General features: G+C 41.2%; 1 protein-coding gene, 1 non-coding gene and 1 pseudogene across 4 annotated transcripts in view; 2 read left to right on the top strand and 1 right to left on the bottom strand.

Moving 5' to 3' along the window:
- Positions 1–206: 206 nt before the first annotated feature.
- LOC114707486 lies at positions 207–1,403 on the top strand (annotated as a pseudogene).
- LOC114707758 lies at positions 221–364 on the top strand. Its single transcript, XR_003736705.1, has one exon. It is a non-coding gene; the product is annotated as a small nucleolar RNA SNORA48 (small nucleolar RNA).
- Positions 1,404–4,219: 2,816 nt separating the features above from the next.
- Oma1 (OMA1 zinc metallopeptidase) overlaps positions 4,220–18,971 on the bottom strand; it is a 56,302-nt gene continuing 41,550 nt past the window's right edge. For all 3 annotated transcript variants that reach the window (XM_028887875.2, XM_028887882.2, XM_028887891.2), the window contains exons 8-9: positions 17,437–17,586; positions 4,220–4,674 (exon numbers count right to left, since the gene is read on the bottom strand). In XM_028887875.2, coding sequence (XP_028743708.1) covers positions 4,462–4,674; positions 17,437–17,586 — 363 coding nt within the window. In that variant the 3' untranslated portion in view covers positions 4,220–4,461. The remainder of the gene's footprint in view (positions 4,675–17,436; positions 17,587–18,971) is intronic.

Here is an 18,971-nt window from a genome sequence, read left to right as displayed (position 1 = left end):
GATTTATATTGATCATATAATGGAAATAAAATATTAACTGAATGCCTATAATGTTCTAAGCACTATTAGGGTCAAACATAAAATGGCAAATATGTAGATCTGGATTAGAGGAGAAATTGAATTAAATTTGTACCTTGGATCTATTGTTGTCATGATCCTAACAGCTGATCTAACTGCCCAACATCTGTATGCTCTATTCACAGGAAAAGAACTTGAATGAAACCCCTGGCAATGGGCAAAAAGACACCTTGTTGGTGGTGCTGCTCTTATATCAGTCAGGAGCAGAGCAGATGACAGTCCTTTGTTCATCCTAGCTTGATGCCTGACTTGGTGGCCAAAGCTGTTTCATGCCCAGGGCACATAAAATCCAGATACTGCCAGGCAGTAGTGGCGCATGTCTTTAACCTCAGCACTCAGGAGGAAGAGGCAGGCAGATCTCTGTGAGTTCCAGGCCAGCCTGGGCTACAGAATACAAAAAGTGGTCATGGCATTAGGAGACTACATGGGTGCCTCTTGTCATGCCTGTATTGGGGGCACCAATGTCCATGCTGAGGTGCAGAAGATGCAAATGGAAGCTCCCCATATCATCATGGGCACCCCCGGCCGGGTGTTTGATTTGCTTAACTGGAGATACCTGTCCCCCAAATACATCAAGATGTACTGGATGAAGCAGATGAAATGATAAGCCGTGGGTTCAAGGACCAGATCTATGATATATTCCAAAAGCTTAACAGTAACACACAGGTAGTTTTGTTGTCCGCTACAATGCCCTCTGATGTCCTTGAAGTGACCAAGAAGTTCACGAGAGATCCCATTCAGATCCTTGTCAAGAAGGAAGAATTGGCCCTGGAGGGAGTGGAAGCTTGACACATTGTGTGACTTGTATGAAACCCTGACTATCACCCAGGCAGTAATCTTTATCAATACCAGAAGGAAGGTGGATTGGCTCACTGAGAAGATGCATGCCCAGGATTTCACTATTCTGCCATGCATGGAGATATGGACCAAAAGGAACGAGATGTGATCATGAGGGAGTTCTGGTCTGGTTCTAGCAGAGTATTAATTACCACTGACCTGTTGGCCAGAGGCATTGATGTACAGCAGGTCTCCCTAGTCATCATTTATGACCTTCCCACCAACAGGGAAAATTACATCCACAGAATTGGTCATGGTGGTCGCTTTAGCTGTAAAGGTGTGGCTATTAACATGGTAACAGAAGAAACAAAAGGACTCTTTGAGAAATTGAGACATTCTACAACACCTCCATTGAAGAGATGCCCCTCAATGTTGCTGACCTTATGTGAGGGGCTGTCCTGCTACCTGGCCCTAGCCAGGGTTCAGTCCTAGGGGGCTGAGGAACATCTGGAGAGGGGAGGGGAGGGAGCCAAGGGATGGACAGCTTGTTTTTGTTTTTGTTTGGTTGGTTTTGGTTTTCTCTCTAAATAAATAAATAAATGTCACCTTTTGAGGCAAAAAAAAAAAAAAAAAAGAACTTGAATGGATCTTACTATCAACCACTATTTAATTTCTCCTAAGAGACTCCAGAACATCCTGAGGTGAAATCCAAAATTTCTCTACTTGATTCCACAGTTAAAAAAACTTTTGTATCAGCAGGGCGGTGGCACACACCTTTAATACCACCACTCGGGAGGCAGAGGCAGGTGGATCTCTGTGAGTTCGAGGCCAACCTGGTCTACATAGTGAGTTCTAGGACAGCCAGGACTGTTTCACAGAGAAACCCTGTCTCAAAAAACCAAAAAGAAAAAAAAGAAAGAAAGAATAAAAAGAAAAAAAACTTTTATGTTTACTAAAAGACATTGTCATTAATTTATCCATGCTCTTTCTGACATAGTGTCAACTTGCATGCAGTTTCTAAGACATCTGAACAATAGGATTAGCTTTGCCAGAGAGACAGAAGAAAGAAGAGTAAGGACTGCAGTACACTATTTTCTTAGGAACTCTCTACAGAAGTCAAAGCCTTGCTGTTTACCTGTGGGTGACATTCTCCAAACGTCTTTACACATTACGGGGTGCTGCTTACAAAACCAGTCACCAGGAGCATAAAGGATGCCAACATGGATAACAGCTACTGTGACACTCCCCTTACAACTGCAGTTTTGTGTGCAGATCAAGAAATACTTTATAAACAAGACAGCAGGACCAGAAAAACATAAACAGGCTCATACTTGTCTTCCTGACAAGTAGGCATTTTGTCTGAGCATCAAGATACATCCCAAGTGAGATTTCACAAGCTTTGGGGGCGGGGGACCTGCTCTGCCACTCTACCTTACCCCAAGTTTCTCATGAAGACTGACACAAGGATCTAAGAAGACTTAGAAAACCACCCTGCAGACAACATGGTGCTTTTATACTTACAGGCTTCTCTGATTTGATAATTCTTTGAAGTTCACCTGTATTGAAGCGAGCAGATAATCGAGAATGCAATTTGTTCCTTGTCTTTTTATAGCTTTGTCTTTGGTACGTGAGAGTTGTGCAAATGAGCAAACCAGAAACCAGAGATATAATTTTGTTCTTTCTAGGTAAGAGACACTGGGCACATTATTAAGCCTCTCCGAGCCCATTTATAAACATAAAGTGAAAATAAAACTTACCTCATAAGATTGTGTAATAACTGAAATAAAAAGGGCTTTGCTCAAGGGCTAGAAGAGATGTCTTAGAGTTAAGAACACTCCCTGCTCCTTCAGAGGACCCAGGTTCAGTTCTCGGAACCCATGTCAGGTGCTCATCACCACCTGTAACCCCAGCTCTAGGATCTGGCACCCTTTCTGGCCTCCTTGGGCATCACATGCACTTGCATATACTCCCCACTTGTATGCTTAAGTAAAAATAAAACAAATCTTTTAAAAGCTCAGCTTCTAGATAGCAGCAACTTCTCATAAAAAGAATTTTCTTTCACTTTTAATTCCTCAATGAAGTATCTATTGAATGTGTGTGGTGGTTTGAAAGAAAATGGCCCCCAAAGAGAGTGGCACTATTAAGAGGTGCAGCCTTATTGGAGGAAGTGTGTCACTGTGGGTGCAAGCTTTGAGGTCTCAAGCTTCACTCAGTATGACAGTCAGACCATTTTCTGTTGCCTGAAAGATGCAGGACTCTCAGCAATTTCTCCAGCACCATGTGTGCCTGCATGCTGCCACGTCCTACCGTGATGATAACAGACAGAACCTCAGAACAGTAAGCTGCCACCCCATTAAATGTTTTCCTTTATAAGAGTTGCCATGGTCATGGTGTCTCTTCACAGCAATAGAAACCCTAACTAAGACAATGTGTTTCAAGAAAACCACCCCTCTAAAAGATAAAACCTAAGGCTACCAATTTGAGAGTATAAATAAAACTGCCTAAATAACTCATGTTTTAAAACTTACTTCCACCCCTACACAACATGGTCATCAACTTCAGGCTTCACCAGGGATGTTCCTGGAGTACCTTCCCCTATATCCTCCCTGTAGTGGGTAGCCATTCCAGCTTGGTTCTGGAAGTTCCAACCCCCATTGAGACTCTGGCAACTGTCACACCTACGAGGCGGGGCAAGGGGAGGCGCCTGGGGACTGGAGAGCTGGATGGGCCAGCGCTCTCTCTGGGCGCTCTCTCGGTGCTGGAATGCTGACCAGTGGAGATTGACTGTGCAGAGCTCCGGAGAACACCGCTGGACTGCGTTACACCTTCCCCAGACCCTGCGACCTACCCATTACTTAATTTGTGAGTTACGCCATTAAATAAATATCCTTTTAACTACGTGGAGTGGCCAAAATAATTTCTCCAATACCTCCCACAGCACCTGGCCATTGGCCAGCAAGAAGAATGAGGGAGCACTCACTCCTGCCTCTCTGGGTATCGACCTCAGTGGGAACACAGCAGTGTCCTCTGGGGACCTCCAAATCCACACATCATCACAGTATGCCTACACCTCTCCCCACACACACTGTACGGCTCACTTGGTCACCTGACTCACAAACAGCACTTCCTGTGCCTCTAAATAGAAATGGCCTCTAACATCCACCTGGGGGTATTTCCCTTGAGAATTCTTCCCTTTTCCACACACCCCCACAACCCAGTGCAGACCATCACCTCCAGACTGTCAGTTACCCATTTAATAACCGCCCAGACTTCAAAACCCACTGTAGGCAGGAAGTTCTTTATAATAATTACTACCCTCAGAGTATGCATCCACTAGGGGCCTGACTTCCAAATCTAAAGCAGGTATGGATGATAATATAAATTTATTCTGTGATGTTTTCCTCATTGGAAGTATTTCAAAATAGATTAAAATACAATAATATTTTATGAAAGATACAAATCTAGAAAAATTCAGATATCTGTAATAGACATGACTTGACTTTGAATATCCATTTTTTTTTTCATTTAAAACATCATTTTTAGGAGTCACATAAAAATGATGAAGATCGCTATATTCTTCATACCCCAAGTCTCACACATTTCAATTCAACCTGTAGTTCTTTTCTCAACTATGTATGTCAGTGGTATCTGTTCCTGTTTCTGAATGGGGAGAGCATCCATTTTCTGTTTCTTAACAGTGGTGTTTAGATCCTCTTTCTCTGAGTCTTCAAGAAAACGCTTCACAGTAAGCTTGAACAGCAGCCGAGGGTCTGGTCCAGAGAGTGGTGGGCAATTACAGACCTCCCGAAGTTTGAGAGCCTACAAAGAAGAATACAATGCAGTTCTTCACATGGTCTGCACAAGACAACCAAAAGTAAGAGAATGTGTCTGCATGTTTAAATAGAGGTCGACTCAAGTATAACAAAGAAGAACCACGGGTACGTTTGCTATCGCTTTCCATGATTTGATCCAGTAACCATCCTTTTTAAAGCAGCAGCTGCATGTGAAACAACAGCCACATGGTGAGGTAAACAAGTCTCTAAGAGAACAAATGGTTTCATCACCTTCGAAGATCCTGAGAACAACATCAGATTAACAAGGCTCTGAAGATTCTATAAGAGATTTTTTTTTTCAACCCAAGAAAAATAATAAATAGAATGTCCATGACTGAACCCACTGAAGAAAACCAACAACAACAAAGTTGCTCACAGCTGTGACCTTCTAGGGTGGAATAGATGCTAATGACAGAGAAGGAGCAGAAAATCAAAATCACAACAATTTTTAACTCTAGGGAGAATAAAATGTTGTGGGAAAAGGAAGAGCAATTATAACGCACTGTGTAACTCGGTTGTAACTGATGTTTATAGTTTAAAATACCAAATCTTGAATCAACCCAAATCACAATTTAATCATTTGGGGAAGAAGAGAGCAGCGTGTGTGTGTGTGTGTTGTGTGTGTGTGTGTGTGTGTGTGTGTGTGTGTGTGTGTGTGTTGTGACAGTGCTGGAAAGAGAGTTTAATCTAGTTCTCTGTGGTGGAAGATAAATAGAAGGCTTAAAACTGGAACGTTAGGAAACGGCAACAAAGCATGTGATTTACATAAGCTGGGAAAACCCAAAACAGCATGTTAACAGCACAGAGAGTCACTGCTGAGAGCAGAGGGCAGTCATAGAGTGCTGCTGCCCATAACCAGCCCCCAAGCCACTTAACTCTGTAGAGGACAGGGAGAAAGAAAGAGAAGCAGGCATGGGATGTTTAGGGCCAGAGAAAAAAACAAAACTCAGTGTACTATAGGTTGGGTACATGCCATACCACATGTCCAAACCTACAGAAGGTATAGCATCATGAATAAACCAGGCATGGAGGCAAATGCCTAAAACTGCGTCACTTAGGAGGTGGACTCAGAAAGATCAGAATTTTAGGGTTATCCTCAGCTACAGAATAAGTTTGAGGCCAGCCTGGGATACATGAGACCCTGTCTCAAATAATTCTTTTATATATACAAAATTTACTAAAAATAAAAAAAAATCTATTACTTTTTTTTAAAAAGTAAAGTTGGCTTGGAAATAAAAAGGTTGAAATTTTTGCTTTTGTCTAGTATGCTTTTTATGCTAATTTTGTACCACATGCTTCTCTGAATGATCTTTCTACTGAGCAGATGAACTTTGGATATGTTTGCCCTATTTCTTTAATTGCCAGAAAAACTATATTCTTCATAAAGATTTCCTGTCACTGTTTCCTCATGTATGGATTGCTGCATCCCACTTCCTCTCAAGAAAAATTATATTACATGCAAAATCTTCTGAACAGAAAGACTTACTTAATATCTCAGTAAAACATTGTCTAGATTTTTTTTTGGCTTTCTTTCTACATGTTTTATTGCAATTTGGTGTGCTAATATCTTTTCCCTTTTATAAATTCAAACTTATCATATTAAATAAATCTTCAAATTTCTTCAAAAGTGAGGATTTTCCCCATGTGCACCTAGAATATGCCTTCCACTGCCTTTATTTTCTGTCCGACTCTATGCATTGCATAAAAGAGGCACTTCATAAATGCAGGCTGAATTTTAAACTATGAATAATCATTTTAATAAATGCTATAAAATATTATGGAGAGTCTACAATGTATGAGAAAATAGAAAGATAATCCAATAGCAAGAATATACAGCTCCGAGAATCCTGAGGAAAACTGAATGTGAGTGTGAAAGCAACTGCTTTAAAGATTCCCAACTGGATGGGGGTGAGCACATAAGGGAATGAGATATTTGAGCTGGAACAGGGACAGAGTGGGAGAGCAAGAGATACCATGGTAGATAGAGACATAGTGGGAATAGGGAGAGACAGGGTGCTGGGGAGGTTCCCAGGAGTCCACAAGGATGACCCCACTACTAGCAGTAGTGGGAAGGGTGCCTGAAATGATCTACTCCGGTAATCAGATTGGTGAATACCCTAACTGTCATCATAGAGCCTTCATCCAGTGGCTGATGAAGGTGGATGCAGAAATCCATGGCCGGGCGCCAGGCCAAGCTCTGGGGTTCCAGACAATGAAAGAGAGGAGGGATTCTATGAGCAAAGAACATCAAGATCATGATGGGAAAACATACAGAGATGGCCAGCCAAACTAGTGGAAACCCAGGACCTGTGGACCAATAGCTGTGGAGCCCCCATGATACTGGACTAGGCCCTCTAGATAGGCGAGACAGTTGTTTAGCTTGAACTGTTTTTTTTTTTTTTTTTTTTTTTTTTGTGGGGGAGCCTGACGGTAGGATCGGGATCCATCCTGGTGCATAAATGTACCAGGTTCTGCTGGCTCCCTATGGGAGACCTTGCCTTGGAGGAGGTGGGAATGGGGGGAGGGTTGGGGAGAGGCTAGGGTGCGGGAGGAGGGAGGAGAGGAGGATCTGTGGTTGGTATATAAAATAAATAGAAAATGTCTTAATAATAAAAAAGAAGAAGAAAAAACATTATCAAAGCTCCTGCAAACCACTTTTTATTAGTAAGTGTCAAAAGGTGAGGAGGAGCAGGGCCTCACCCACACAGACACACAGGTTCATCAAGCAGAACTTTGAAGAGTCTGCTAACCTAACAATGTATGGAGAAAAGCAAAAGCTAGACTGCCTTGCACACTGATATTCCTACATTGCCAGTTCTTAGGAGCATCTTTTTCTCATTACTGACCATAATTTCCTATAGCTAATAGCGTCTAAGCACTGCAAGCATTAATCATTTCTACAGCAGAATGTCCTATTTTAGCTATTTTTTTCTATTATTATAGATCCTAGGGCCACGTAAATATTCACTAGGTATCTCAGAAACTGTGGGAGCCACCAGGGAGACCACAGAGAACAGGGGCCATATATTCCTCGGTAGAAGACAATCGATCAACAGAAAAAAGATCAATCTGGTTGGAAGAGGGAGCATGACTGCGTGGGAGACAGGCTATTTGACACTGAGGGGCCAGAAAAAGCCTCTTTGGGGAAGTGATGTCTGGAACAGAGAAATCCACAACCAGGGGGGCGGGGGGGGGGCCCCGGTCTATAAAAAGAAGACAAGCTGGCCCGAAATGACTAGACCCCAGAAAACCTAGGAGCAAGACAAGCAGTGGCCAGCTCGTGTGACCAGAAGACTACAGGACTGAGCTGGTTAGTTTTCATCATCTTGACATTAAACTAGAGTCACCTGGGAAGAGGGAACCTCAACTGCATCCATCAGATTGGCCCGTAGGTGTGTGTACGGCACTTTCTTGATTACTGATTGATGTGGGAAGGTCCAACCCACTGTGGACAGAACCTTTCCTGGATTATATAAGAAAGCAAGCTGAACAAGCCATGATAAATAAGCGAGTAAGCATTGACCCCCTGCAGCCTCTGCTTTAGTCCCTGACCCCAGGTTTCTGCTTTGACTCCCGTTGGTGATGGACCTCTAACCTAAATAAAACCATTCCTCCCCCAAACTGGTTTTGGTCAATGTTTCATCACAGCAGCAGAAAGTAACTAGAACAGGGTAGATTCTTATTCTAAGTTACATGAGAAAAGACTGGAAGGGTTTAGGCAAGAGAATAACATTTAAAAGGTTATTCTCATTATACGTTGTAAATAGCTGGCTATTAATGGAAATAATGGACCAGGGAGTCTGAAATTGGAGAGAGTTACAGGAACTAGGAGAGGTGATGGTGACTTGTTCTGGGTAGTGGCTGTGGTGAAGGACCACAGAGATTCCTAATGCACACTGGAGGAAGCCCAAAGACTGGCATGGATGGGATGCAGAAGAGTAGGAAAGAGAGGAATCAAAGACCAGGACCGCGTTTCTGCTCTCGTGTGCCTTTAAGATGCCACCTATGAACGTGAGAACAATTCAGTTGCTTGTAGTAAATAATAATTGTGATATAGCACTGACTTGTTTGCTAATTAATGATCCCAGTTCATAAATTTTAAAAGACGTTTTAATCAAATTGCTGAAACAAAAGTCTTTCATGCTCATGAAATGAATCAAACAGTTGATGTCCCTTTTTATATTTTGATGCTAGAATTAATTGGTTACTAAGTAATTGTTCTTTGCACTTATGGACAAAGTCTCCAAAGTAAGGCCCCATATGGCTCAGAGCCTTTTTCTTAGTTAATTTGCTGTGACTCTACAGGTTTCTAGGATAAATTTTTATTTGACTTACTGACACCTTTCCTCTTTCCAAAGTTAGCCTAAGGAAGCTCATTCTAGCTTACTGCCTTTCTTATACTTACTCTAACAGTCCATACATAAACATGTATGTACATACAACACCATACATTTTTTTGAAACCAGGCTTCATGTCTATATACACATTTTAATTACTTCTGATTTTAACCTGAGCTACGAATATCATTTGGCTAAAAATACTCGCCAGATAGTTGCCTTATTTCTGTTATTTTAAAATTAATGATAATGAAAGGTATACTTGTCTATGGAGATGGGAACGAACCGCGCCTGGTAAGAAGCAGGTAGAGCTATGAGTAGAGCTGTTTTATAGCTAGTTGTGTTTCTTACTGATTATGTATTTATCTATAAGCATCAAAATGGCTGAAGAATGGCTAAGGAGTAGTGGGGAGAGAAAGGGAGGGAGAAGGGAAGGGAGAGACAAAGGATGGATGAATGCTTTCCTGAGGCTTGGCGGTCTGCTGCCAGAAGGAAGATCACCACAGGCATCACGTCAAAAACACGTCTGCCAGAGGGAACAATTTTCTGAAACCTAACGACACCTTGCAAGGTTTGAGAAATGCCAGAGTAAACAGCTTTTTCTTTTGACCTGCACAGTCCAATGGACTCACAGAATTTATGACCATCCTATTTGGTGTCAGTTCCTAATTTCTGGATTTGATAAAAAGAAAGAAATCCAGGCTCAATTTCCTTCAGTAGAACTCCAGTTGGGTTAGCAGAGCCTGTGTGCCATCCACAAGATTATACAATTGTCTTTGTATTTATCACACTTATATCTCATATAGGACTTCTTATATCATGGTTGTTAAATTCTCCCTTACACTAGTTATAACATTTTACCATTTTCCTCATTAACTAATGAGTTTAATAAGATCTAAGGTATGTTCATTAAATATTCATACAAATCAAGATTACACTTCTCAAAATATGTTTGAAATCATTTATTTCTTTTCACAAACTACAATAGAAATTGAAGTCTGACTCGTTTGTGAAACGGTCAAAAGTTAGGAATTATAAGTAGCTGAGGATTTTCAGTAAATGAACATAAACTAAATGGCTGCTTTGACAGAGGTAAGTTGCTCTCAGGAATGAGAAGTAAGGACAAGGCTTTTCAACAAAACTTTTTGGTCAACCCCTCTGAAATCCTAGCCAGGCAGTGTACCACCACAGGCCTAGAACCCCAGCACTCAGAATGGAGAGCTGGGGAAACTGCCCCAAGTTCAATGTCAACCCCACCTACAGAGCGAAATTCCAAAACTAAAGGAAACACAGAATGCAAAGTCTTGTCATCTGTCCCAACACTGACGACTCTGAGGGGCACAGTGTGATCTCTCGTGGGGGTTTAATGAAGAGGCTCATAGAAGCTGAGGGGATGGCGGCCACCAGGGTAGGGAAGAGATGCGGAGATGCTGGTCAGGGACAACACTCCAGTGAGATGGAAAGGAAGTTCTGAGTGCCACTGTGCGGCAGATGACAAGCCAGTAACAGTGTACACCTGAAACTGCCACGAGCGTGGCCATGGGCTGTCACCCTCCAGAACTATGAGGTGAAGGATCTGCCGGTTAGCTTGAGCTGACCACTCCACAATGTGTGCGAACACCATGGATCCCCGTGATTTTATGTACCATAAAAAAATTTTCAAAAGGTTAAAGAGAAATGAGCAATAAGCACACACGTATTTTGTTTTTCTTTTAAGGCACTGGCTACATTTATTTCCAGTAACAACTAAAGTATAAACCAACTGCTGACATACGTGGGGATTTTTCTACATGTTCCACATCAGGTAAGACAGAAATTATTTATCCGCAACATAGAAATGATAACTAAGTGAAAGGGGGAGGGGGAAATGCCAGAAGGGCTTTGTGATTAGATTAAAAGTGTTCATTGAAAACAGAAAGCAAGATATTTCGGGAGGGGGCACCTCCATTTAAAATGTATCATTACTCTTTCTTGTCTTATCGCTCAAAGCTAACAGTCCAGTCACTGCAGCCATAATGTTGTGTTTTAAGGTTTTAGACAATGCTCGTGCCAGGCTTTCTGGCTTCTTAGGATTCGGAGGCCAATTCAATTATAGTAGCTGCTGCTTGCTTCCTCAACACTCTCCATGTCAGACAAAATGAGATTCAGTAAGGTGAACAGTGTAGGTTTTTACACATGGCCAACAATGACATTTCATGGTAATTCCAAACACTTACATTCTCTGCTCATGAGATGCACAATATTAATGGTTTATTCATTTGTTTCATCTAATTACAAATGCATAAGAATGATTTACACATGAGTTCAAATTCCCAGCTGCCTGAAAGTTTAAAGGATTAAAAATAAAATGAGGTTAAAATGAATGCATTTACAGTCTGCTACTGAGTGATTCTCATGCCTAGAGATGGAATGTTGTTTACAATTAAAATACTTAGAAACAAATCCTATTCAAATTATGATTATAATTATATAACCTTAAACAATTCCAAATTAAATGTTTCCTAGCTCTTCTATCATTGCCCACCCATTACCCTCACGAAGAGGGATGGCGGGGAGAGAGAAAACCAGCAGGAACACAGAAAAAAACCAACCTGAAGGCTTTTGATTTTAAAATAAACCTTTCAACAAGATTTCTGTTATTCACACTGATTCATATTTTACAAAATACTTAAATAAGGTATTTCTTTCAAGGACAAATTATGATGTACATAAACTCAAAGTCTAAACAGCATAGCTGTAATTCTGAAGCTCACGCTCTGAAACATCAACAGGTTGACATAACATCTGTTCTTCAGTTTTTCACCCAAGTTGTTATGGTAACCAAAATATGTGGAATATGTTTCCTAAATCTAACTGATTATTTCAAGTAAATAAAATTATATCATATCAGCTTACCAACAACAAATAATATTATTACTACAAACCTATATTTATCATTTTCACGTACTAGTGGATCACATCATGATATTTAACTAGGCATTTACACATGTTGTTTTTTTCCAAGAATTCACATTAAAAAAATAGTAAGGGTATTTTTCCCCTAAATTTGATGGTGTTATCTTGATTTAAAAACAAAATAAGAGGCCTTTGTGGTGGCATCATCTTTAACTCCAGCACTGGGGAGGCAGAGGCAGGAAGGTGGATCTCTGAATTTGAGGCCACCCTGATCTATATAGCAAATTCCAAGATAGCCAAGACTACATAGAGAGACCCTATCTCAAAAATAAAAAGAAAAAAACAAAGCAAGAAAGGAAGCAGTTTGTTCTCTGAACAATATGCTATGCTAAATTCCTCCAGACTAAAGCGAGTGGACAAGTCACAACATCACGTCTCCATAGGTGATGCTCAGAACCCTCCATTAAAATCTGGTCTCTGAGCAAAGTCAGAAACCTCACTGGGACCACTTATTCTAGCCATTCCATTTTAGTTTCTTTTTTAAACCTGTGAGCATGTGTGTGTGTGTGTGTGTGCATGTATGTGTTCAGGAATGCAGACAGAGGCACCTGTCTGGAGGTCAAAGGGCATTTGGTCCTCACCTTATGTATAAAGGGCCTCTTCTAGTTCAGGGCTGTGCACAACAGGCTAGCTGGCCTGGGTTTCTGGGGATTCTCCTGTCTCCGCCTCCAATCTCACTGCAGGAGTGTTGGGATTACATGCCATGCCTGCTTTACACAGATTCTGGAGCTCCACACTCACATCCTTACACTTTCACGGAAAATAGCTGACCCACTGAAACATCTCCCCCACCCTAGCCATTCCATAGCAACTGCTCTTCCAACAACCCTCCCATCTCTGCTCACATAGTAGCTGTCCACCCAAGAATGAATTGTTTTTCACAGAAATCCATACTTTGTAGTCTTAGCCCCTAGTATGGACATATTTGGGGACAGAGCCTACAAGAAGGCAATTAAGGATAAATTAGGTCATAAGTATGGGATCTTCATTCAACAGGACTAGTATCTTTACAAAGAAACTCCAGAGAGCCTCACCTCTCACATCTCCCCTACTGCCTGTCTCCTTCACTAGAGAATAAGCCAGATGAGGGTGTGGGTGGATGGGGGTGTGGGTGGGTGAGGGTGTGGGTGTCTCTGTTGTTCACTTACAAGACCTACAGCACAGTAAGCAATAGTGATTCAACATCTGTTGGATGTGTAAAACTGTAACACGAATCTTAAAAGGTCTTATTAATAAAAACAAACCAGAACCAGGTATTGGGGTGGACGCTGAAAGAACAGAGAGGTAGAACAAGCCAGAGCCACCTCACCTTGCCAACTTCTCAGCCGATCCTGTTTCCTCAAACTGGAAGCCTCTGAGTTCTTATCCGAATGGATCTCAGCTGAACTGCTGCTAAAGGTGTGTGTGCCATCATTTCCTGGCCTCTATGTCTATCTAGTGGCTGTTCTGTTCTCTGACCCCAGATAAGTTTATTACAATATACAAAAAAAAGAAAATATAGTGATACTGTGTCCCCCAATATATTGTGCACCCTAATAAACTTATCTGGGGTCAGAGAGCAGAACAGTCACTAGATAGACATAGAGGACAGAAAACGGTGGTACACATACCTTTAATCCTATCACTTGGGAAGCAAAGATCCATCGGATCTCTGTGAGTTCAGGGCCACACCAGAAACAGCCAGGCATGGTGACACACACCTTTAATCCCAGCACTTGAGATCTCAGGTCTTCCTTGAGAAAGACACATACCTTTAATCCCAGGAAGTGATGGCAGGAAGCAGAAAGGTATATAAGGCGTGAGGACCAGAACTAGAGATTTTTAAGCTTTTAGGCTTTTGAGCAGCAGTTCAGCTGAGATCCATTTGGATGAGGACTCAAAGGCTTCCAGTTTGAGGAAACAGGATCAGCTGAGGAACTGGCAAGGTGAAGTGACTGTGGCTTGTTCTGTTTTTCTGATCTTTCAAAATTCACCCCAATATCTGGCTCTGGGTTTATTTTTATTAATAAGACTTTTCAAGATTTATGTTACATAAATAATTTAATATCTTTAATGTTGACAAATTATAGCAAGAAATAATATATTTTATAATGGCATTCAAAGAATCTGATAAAACAGACTTATAATCCTTAGCACATGAAATTAAAAGTTAAAGTCACCAAAATTTAAGTTCCCATCACAGAACAACAACAAGGTGTTGGTTTTTTCCCCAAACATCGGACCCACAGCAGGCTGTGTCCTCACCAGTTAAGCACAGGGGATGCCTCTGTGAATGAACTCTGCCCTTCACCTTGATCTCTACTCGGTTCCTAGGTAAACCTACCAGTTTCATCACTTCAGCTACCACCGGAGGGCAACACCATGTCTGTTGTAAACCAGCTTGAGTGCCAGCGCTCTAGACCTTAGAAAGGTGTCTGACTGTCCAAAGGTCAGGGGACAGAAGCCACCAGTAAAATTCAACCCTAAAATCCCAAGTAAACAATCGTGTTAAAAATGTAGTCTTGCCAGGTAGTGATGGCATACGCCTTCAGTTCCCACACTCAGGAGGCAGAGAAAGATGGATCTCTGCGAGTTTGAGTGAGGCCAGCCTGGTCTACAGAGCTAGTTCCAGACAATCAAGGCTGTTACACAATGAAACTCTGTCTCAAAAAAAAAAAAAAAAAAAAATGCAGTCTTTAGTGGTATGTAGGAACACATCTTCCATACATGGCTGCTTCCTTCCATTACAGAAATCAGACTTAGGAGAGCAGCACATTCCAATCTTTATGACTGTGTGTTCTAATTAACAGTATACCCTTGTACTAACTATCATTCTCACTTCAACCACTGAATTATTCCCAATGTTGTAGTAGAGTTTTATTGCTTTCAAATTGAATTTAATCACTTGGGGGAAAAATATAAGAAATTTACCTGCAGTTTTCAAATTAAATTTCTGAACTGGGATGGTTTATTTTTAGAAAGAAAAAAAAAAAAGACCTCCTCTGTTTTTCTTCCTCACTGGCTCCCAAATAACATTTGTTTCTCCAGCCATGTTCCTGTGCTCTCGAATCAGCTCATCACCATTTCACAGACCTCCCTAAAGCACATCCTTTTTTTTTTTTTTTTTTTTAACCTATCTGAAGATCCTCAGTGATTTGATGAAAGGACAACGTTAGAATTTAGGGTAGGCTTCAAATCACAGCTGCCTAGTAGAACTCGTTATCTGGTTTAAACAAGCCACATAGTTTAGAATCTCACTGAGTTCAAATGAAAAGAACTGTGTGTGTCATGACTTTAGAGACAAGCCATGGCCTCCTCAGGGCCTCTAAGGTCTAGGGTTCTTGCTGGTCCTCAGTATAATCAATTACTAGTGAAACACATATACTACCCTGCTTAGGTGAGTAATACTACAGATTTCACTACTATTTTTGCTATGTTTTTCCTTCACTTAACATCTAAGTAAGATTTGTTTCAGATAAAAGGTGCCAATCAACTAACACTTGTGCCTCTCAAACTTCACATGCTGAAATCCTAATACCCATGTGATAGCCTTAATAAAATGAGGCCTTTGAGATGTAATCAGGTCATAAAAGTCAATCCCAATGGGACCAGTACCTTATTAAAAGATGCTCTGTTCCCAGCACAGTGACCCATGCCTGTAATCCAAACACTGGGGAAACTGAAATAGGAAGAGCTCAAGTTCAAGACCACCTTCAGCTCCAGAGTGAGACTTTGACTTAAAATACAATGATAAATAAAGGTTGGCTGGCTGGCTGGCTGGCTGGCTGGATGGATGGATGGATGGATGGATAGATGGACAAACTGACTCCAAAGACCTCACTTCCTAGTTCACCATGTAAGGTTATACTAGGAGACAGCCATTTATGCACAGGAAACTGGATCCTTATAAGAGATCACGTTTGATCTAAGATTTCCAAGTTTCTAAATTTAGAAACAAATTCCCACTCTTTCCAAGCCACACAGAGATGGAAATGTAGCTCAGTTGGTAGAGTTCCTGCTTAGTATGCATGGAGCCTGTGTTGGATCCCCAGCACTGTACAAAACCGGTAGAATAGCACAAGGTCTGTACTTCCTGCACTCAAGAGTTCAAGGCCAGCCTCACTTACACAAAAGGTCAAAGCCAGCCTAGGCTCATATAGCCTGTCTCAGACAAACAAACAAAAAAATTGATGAGAGCCAGACATGAGGGAGCACATCTTTAATTCCAGCACTTGGGAGGCAAAGGCAGAAGCAGGAAGATCTCTGTGAATTAGGCCAGGCTTGTCTATACAGTAAGTTTTGGGCCAGCCAGGGTTATTTAGTATAACCCTGGCTCAAAAAAACAGAAATAAACAAACAAACAAGAAAAACACAAAACAAACTAGAGTTGATATCTATTTAATCAAAAACATATATAACTTATTAATAGACAATTTAAACCAAAAGTTAAGGAAAAACCAAATTATGATTAATACATTGGAAAACATGCCTGAAGTTGTTTTCTTTTCCCATTTTGCTTATTTTTTTTTTTCTTTGAGACAGGGTCTCATGTAGCACAGGCTGACCTCAAACTCACTGTGGAGCCAGGAATGACCTTGAACTCCTGTTTTTCCTGTCTCCACCTCCCAAGCACTGGTATTATTGATGTGCATCATTGCACTTAGTTTATGGGGTGCTAGAGATGCAATCCAGGGTTTTCTGTAGGCCAGGCAAGCACTGACCAACTGAACTATATTTCCAGGCCCACCTAAAGTTTTAAAACATTACCAAATTAGTTACAGTTCAAAGTCAAACACTAAAGAGTTAGACCTTCACATTTATGGTGATATTTTATTTGTGCTGAAATGTGATTTTATTTGTATGTTAATAAAGTTGCCTGGAGATCAAAGCTAAAAACAAGCCATTTAGCAGAAGTCCAGCAGTGGTGGCACACGCCCTTAATCCGATCACGTGTCAGATAGAATCTCCGTGTGTTCAAGGACACAGCCAAGCGGTGACCCGAACCTTTAATCTCAGTACAAACCACAGAGACCTGGAGGTCTGTATAGACAGGCAGTGATGAGGAAGTCATATGTTTGGGTTTAGAACTAATGAGAAGGCAGAACAGAAAGTCAATAAAAAGACAGGACACAGGAAGAAGGTCCCTCTCTCTCAGGGGAAGGACAGCAGTGAGTGGTAAGATAAGGTGGTCTTAGCTCTTGGCTAGTGCTCAGATCTCTGGACTGACTTTTAACTCTTTATTTGGCTCTGTGTTTCTTATTTAATAACGTCGTTTAGAATTACAACTACACACATTGAGATAACTCAGCTGTACATAGCAATTTACTCTCCAAGACTTGTGGGTAAATAGGACTTTCCTTCTCATTACAACTCCGTGAAAGGCCAATAGTCAATAATTATAGTAACCAAAGAAATTGCATAGTAAAACTCACTTTTTCTAGACCAAAAAAGTAACAGCATTAGCAGGGCTAGCTCACCTGTGGTATGAGTCTGTCCAAGTGCTCAGCTCGGTTTCCATGAGAAGGGTGTGTCGACAGCCACTCTGGTAACTTGGGGTGGCCATGAAGACTCTCTGAAAACTCCATCTGCTGCCAAAATACTGAGCTGGCTCTTACGTCCACACAGGCCTAAACACAGAGTTAATAAGGCACACAGTGAGCTTAGTTACTACAACTTAAAAAAAAAAAAAAAAGTGACTCAGCCGGGTATTCAAAGGGCTAAGGAGGGAGAATCAAAAGAAAGAGGGGGTAGCAGAAAGAGAAGGGGGGAGGGGGGAAGGGAGAGGGGGAGAGGGAGGAGGAAAATATGTTTAAGTTTACTTGTGTGTCACTACATGTTTCGAAAATATTCCAATTTCTATGACCATTTAATAAAAGAATATGTTCACTACTTGAAGGAAGAAAAGCTCAAGCTGGGAATTAAACTCAGTAGTAGAGTAACATGGCCAGCACGCACTGGGCTCTGGGTTCGAGGCCCAGTATTGCGAAACAGAAGGAAGAGAAAAGCAAAGCTGATACAATAGAGCGTTACAGCGACACAAGCCGGCCACCCTGGCACCTAACACTGAAAACATGTATCAAGGGGGAAATCCTCCATCTAAATTAACTTTTCTATTAAAAATCATCTGCACTAAAGAAACTTCACACTTAATGATACAATTAGAAAAAAATTAACAAACATGCAGAAAACAGTTCATCTTAATGTATATCAACCCGTCCAATGTTCCCAACTACGTGAAAAAAAATACATTTAGGTCATTCAAAACATACTGTTCTTTAAAGGATGTATATGGATCTAGTGTAGAGGGGGACACAATTCCATCACAAACTTATATACACACCCTACACATACACTTGAATACAAACGACACTGTGGAAGGCTACTTAAGAACTGTTGGCAGTGGTTGTCCTGGGAGTCTAATTCAAGTATTTGAGGTGGGAAGGAAGTAAGAGTTTCATTCTGAACTATATTAACCTGTTTGCAATAAAAATTCTTTTTAAACCCTCCATACAAGGACTTGGAGGTTTTTAAAAGTCTGCTCAATTTTCTTCACATCTTAATTTACTCTTTCTATAAGAACTAGGAAACATGTGTTTGCATTTCCTATTTCACTTTTGAATAAATTAAGGACAAAATTCTATCAGATTGGCCAAAATGTGGAAACAAAAAGCCTTAAATTTCAAGACTGTGATACCTAACATGCAAGACAAATGCCACATTTTTGTGTTGCTAGTTGTATGTCATCTTGACGAGGCTAGAGTCATTTGGGAAGAAGGAACCCCAAGTGAGAAAATGTCCCCACCAGAGAGGCCTGTGGGCAAGTCTATGAGGCATTGTCTCGGTTGATGATTAACATGGGAGGGTCCAACCCATTATGAATGGACCACCCCTGGGCTAGTGGTCCTGGGTTCTATAAGAAAGCAGGCTGAGCAAGCCATGAGGAATATAGCACTCCTCATGCTTCTGCATCAGCTCCTGCCTCCAGGTTCCTGCCCTGCTTGACTTCCTGCCC

This window comes from Peromyscus leucopus, chromosome 2 (genome assembly GCF_004664715.2).
Source record: "Peromyscus leucopus breed LL Stock chromosome 2, UCI_PerLeu_2.1, whole genome shotgun sequence".
Classification (NCBI taxonomy): Eukaryota; Metazoa; Chordata; class Mammalia; order Rodentia; family Cricetidae; genus Peromyscus; species Peromyscus leucopus.
This window is presented reverse-complemented; position numbering and strand designations above follow the sequence as displayed.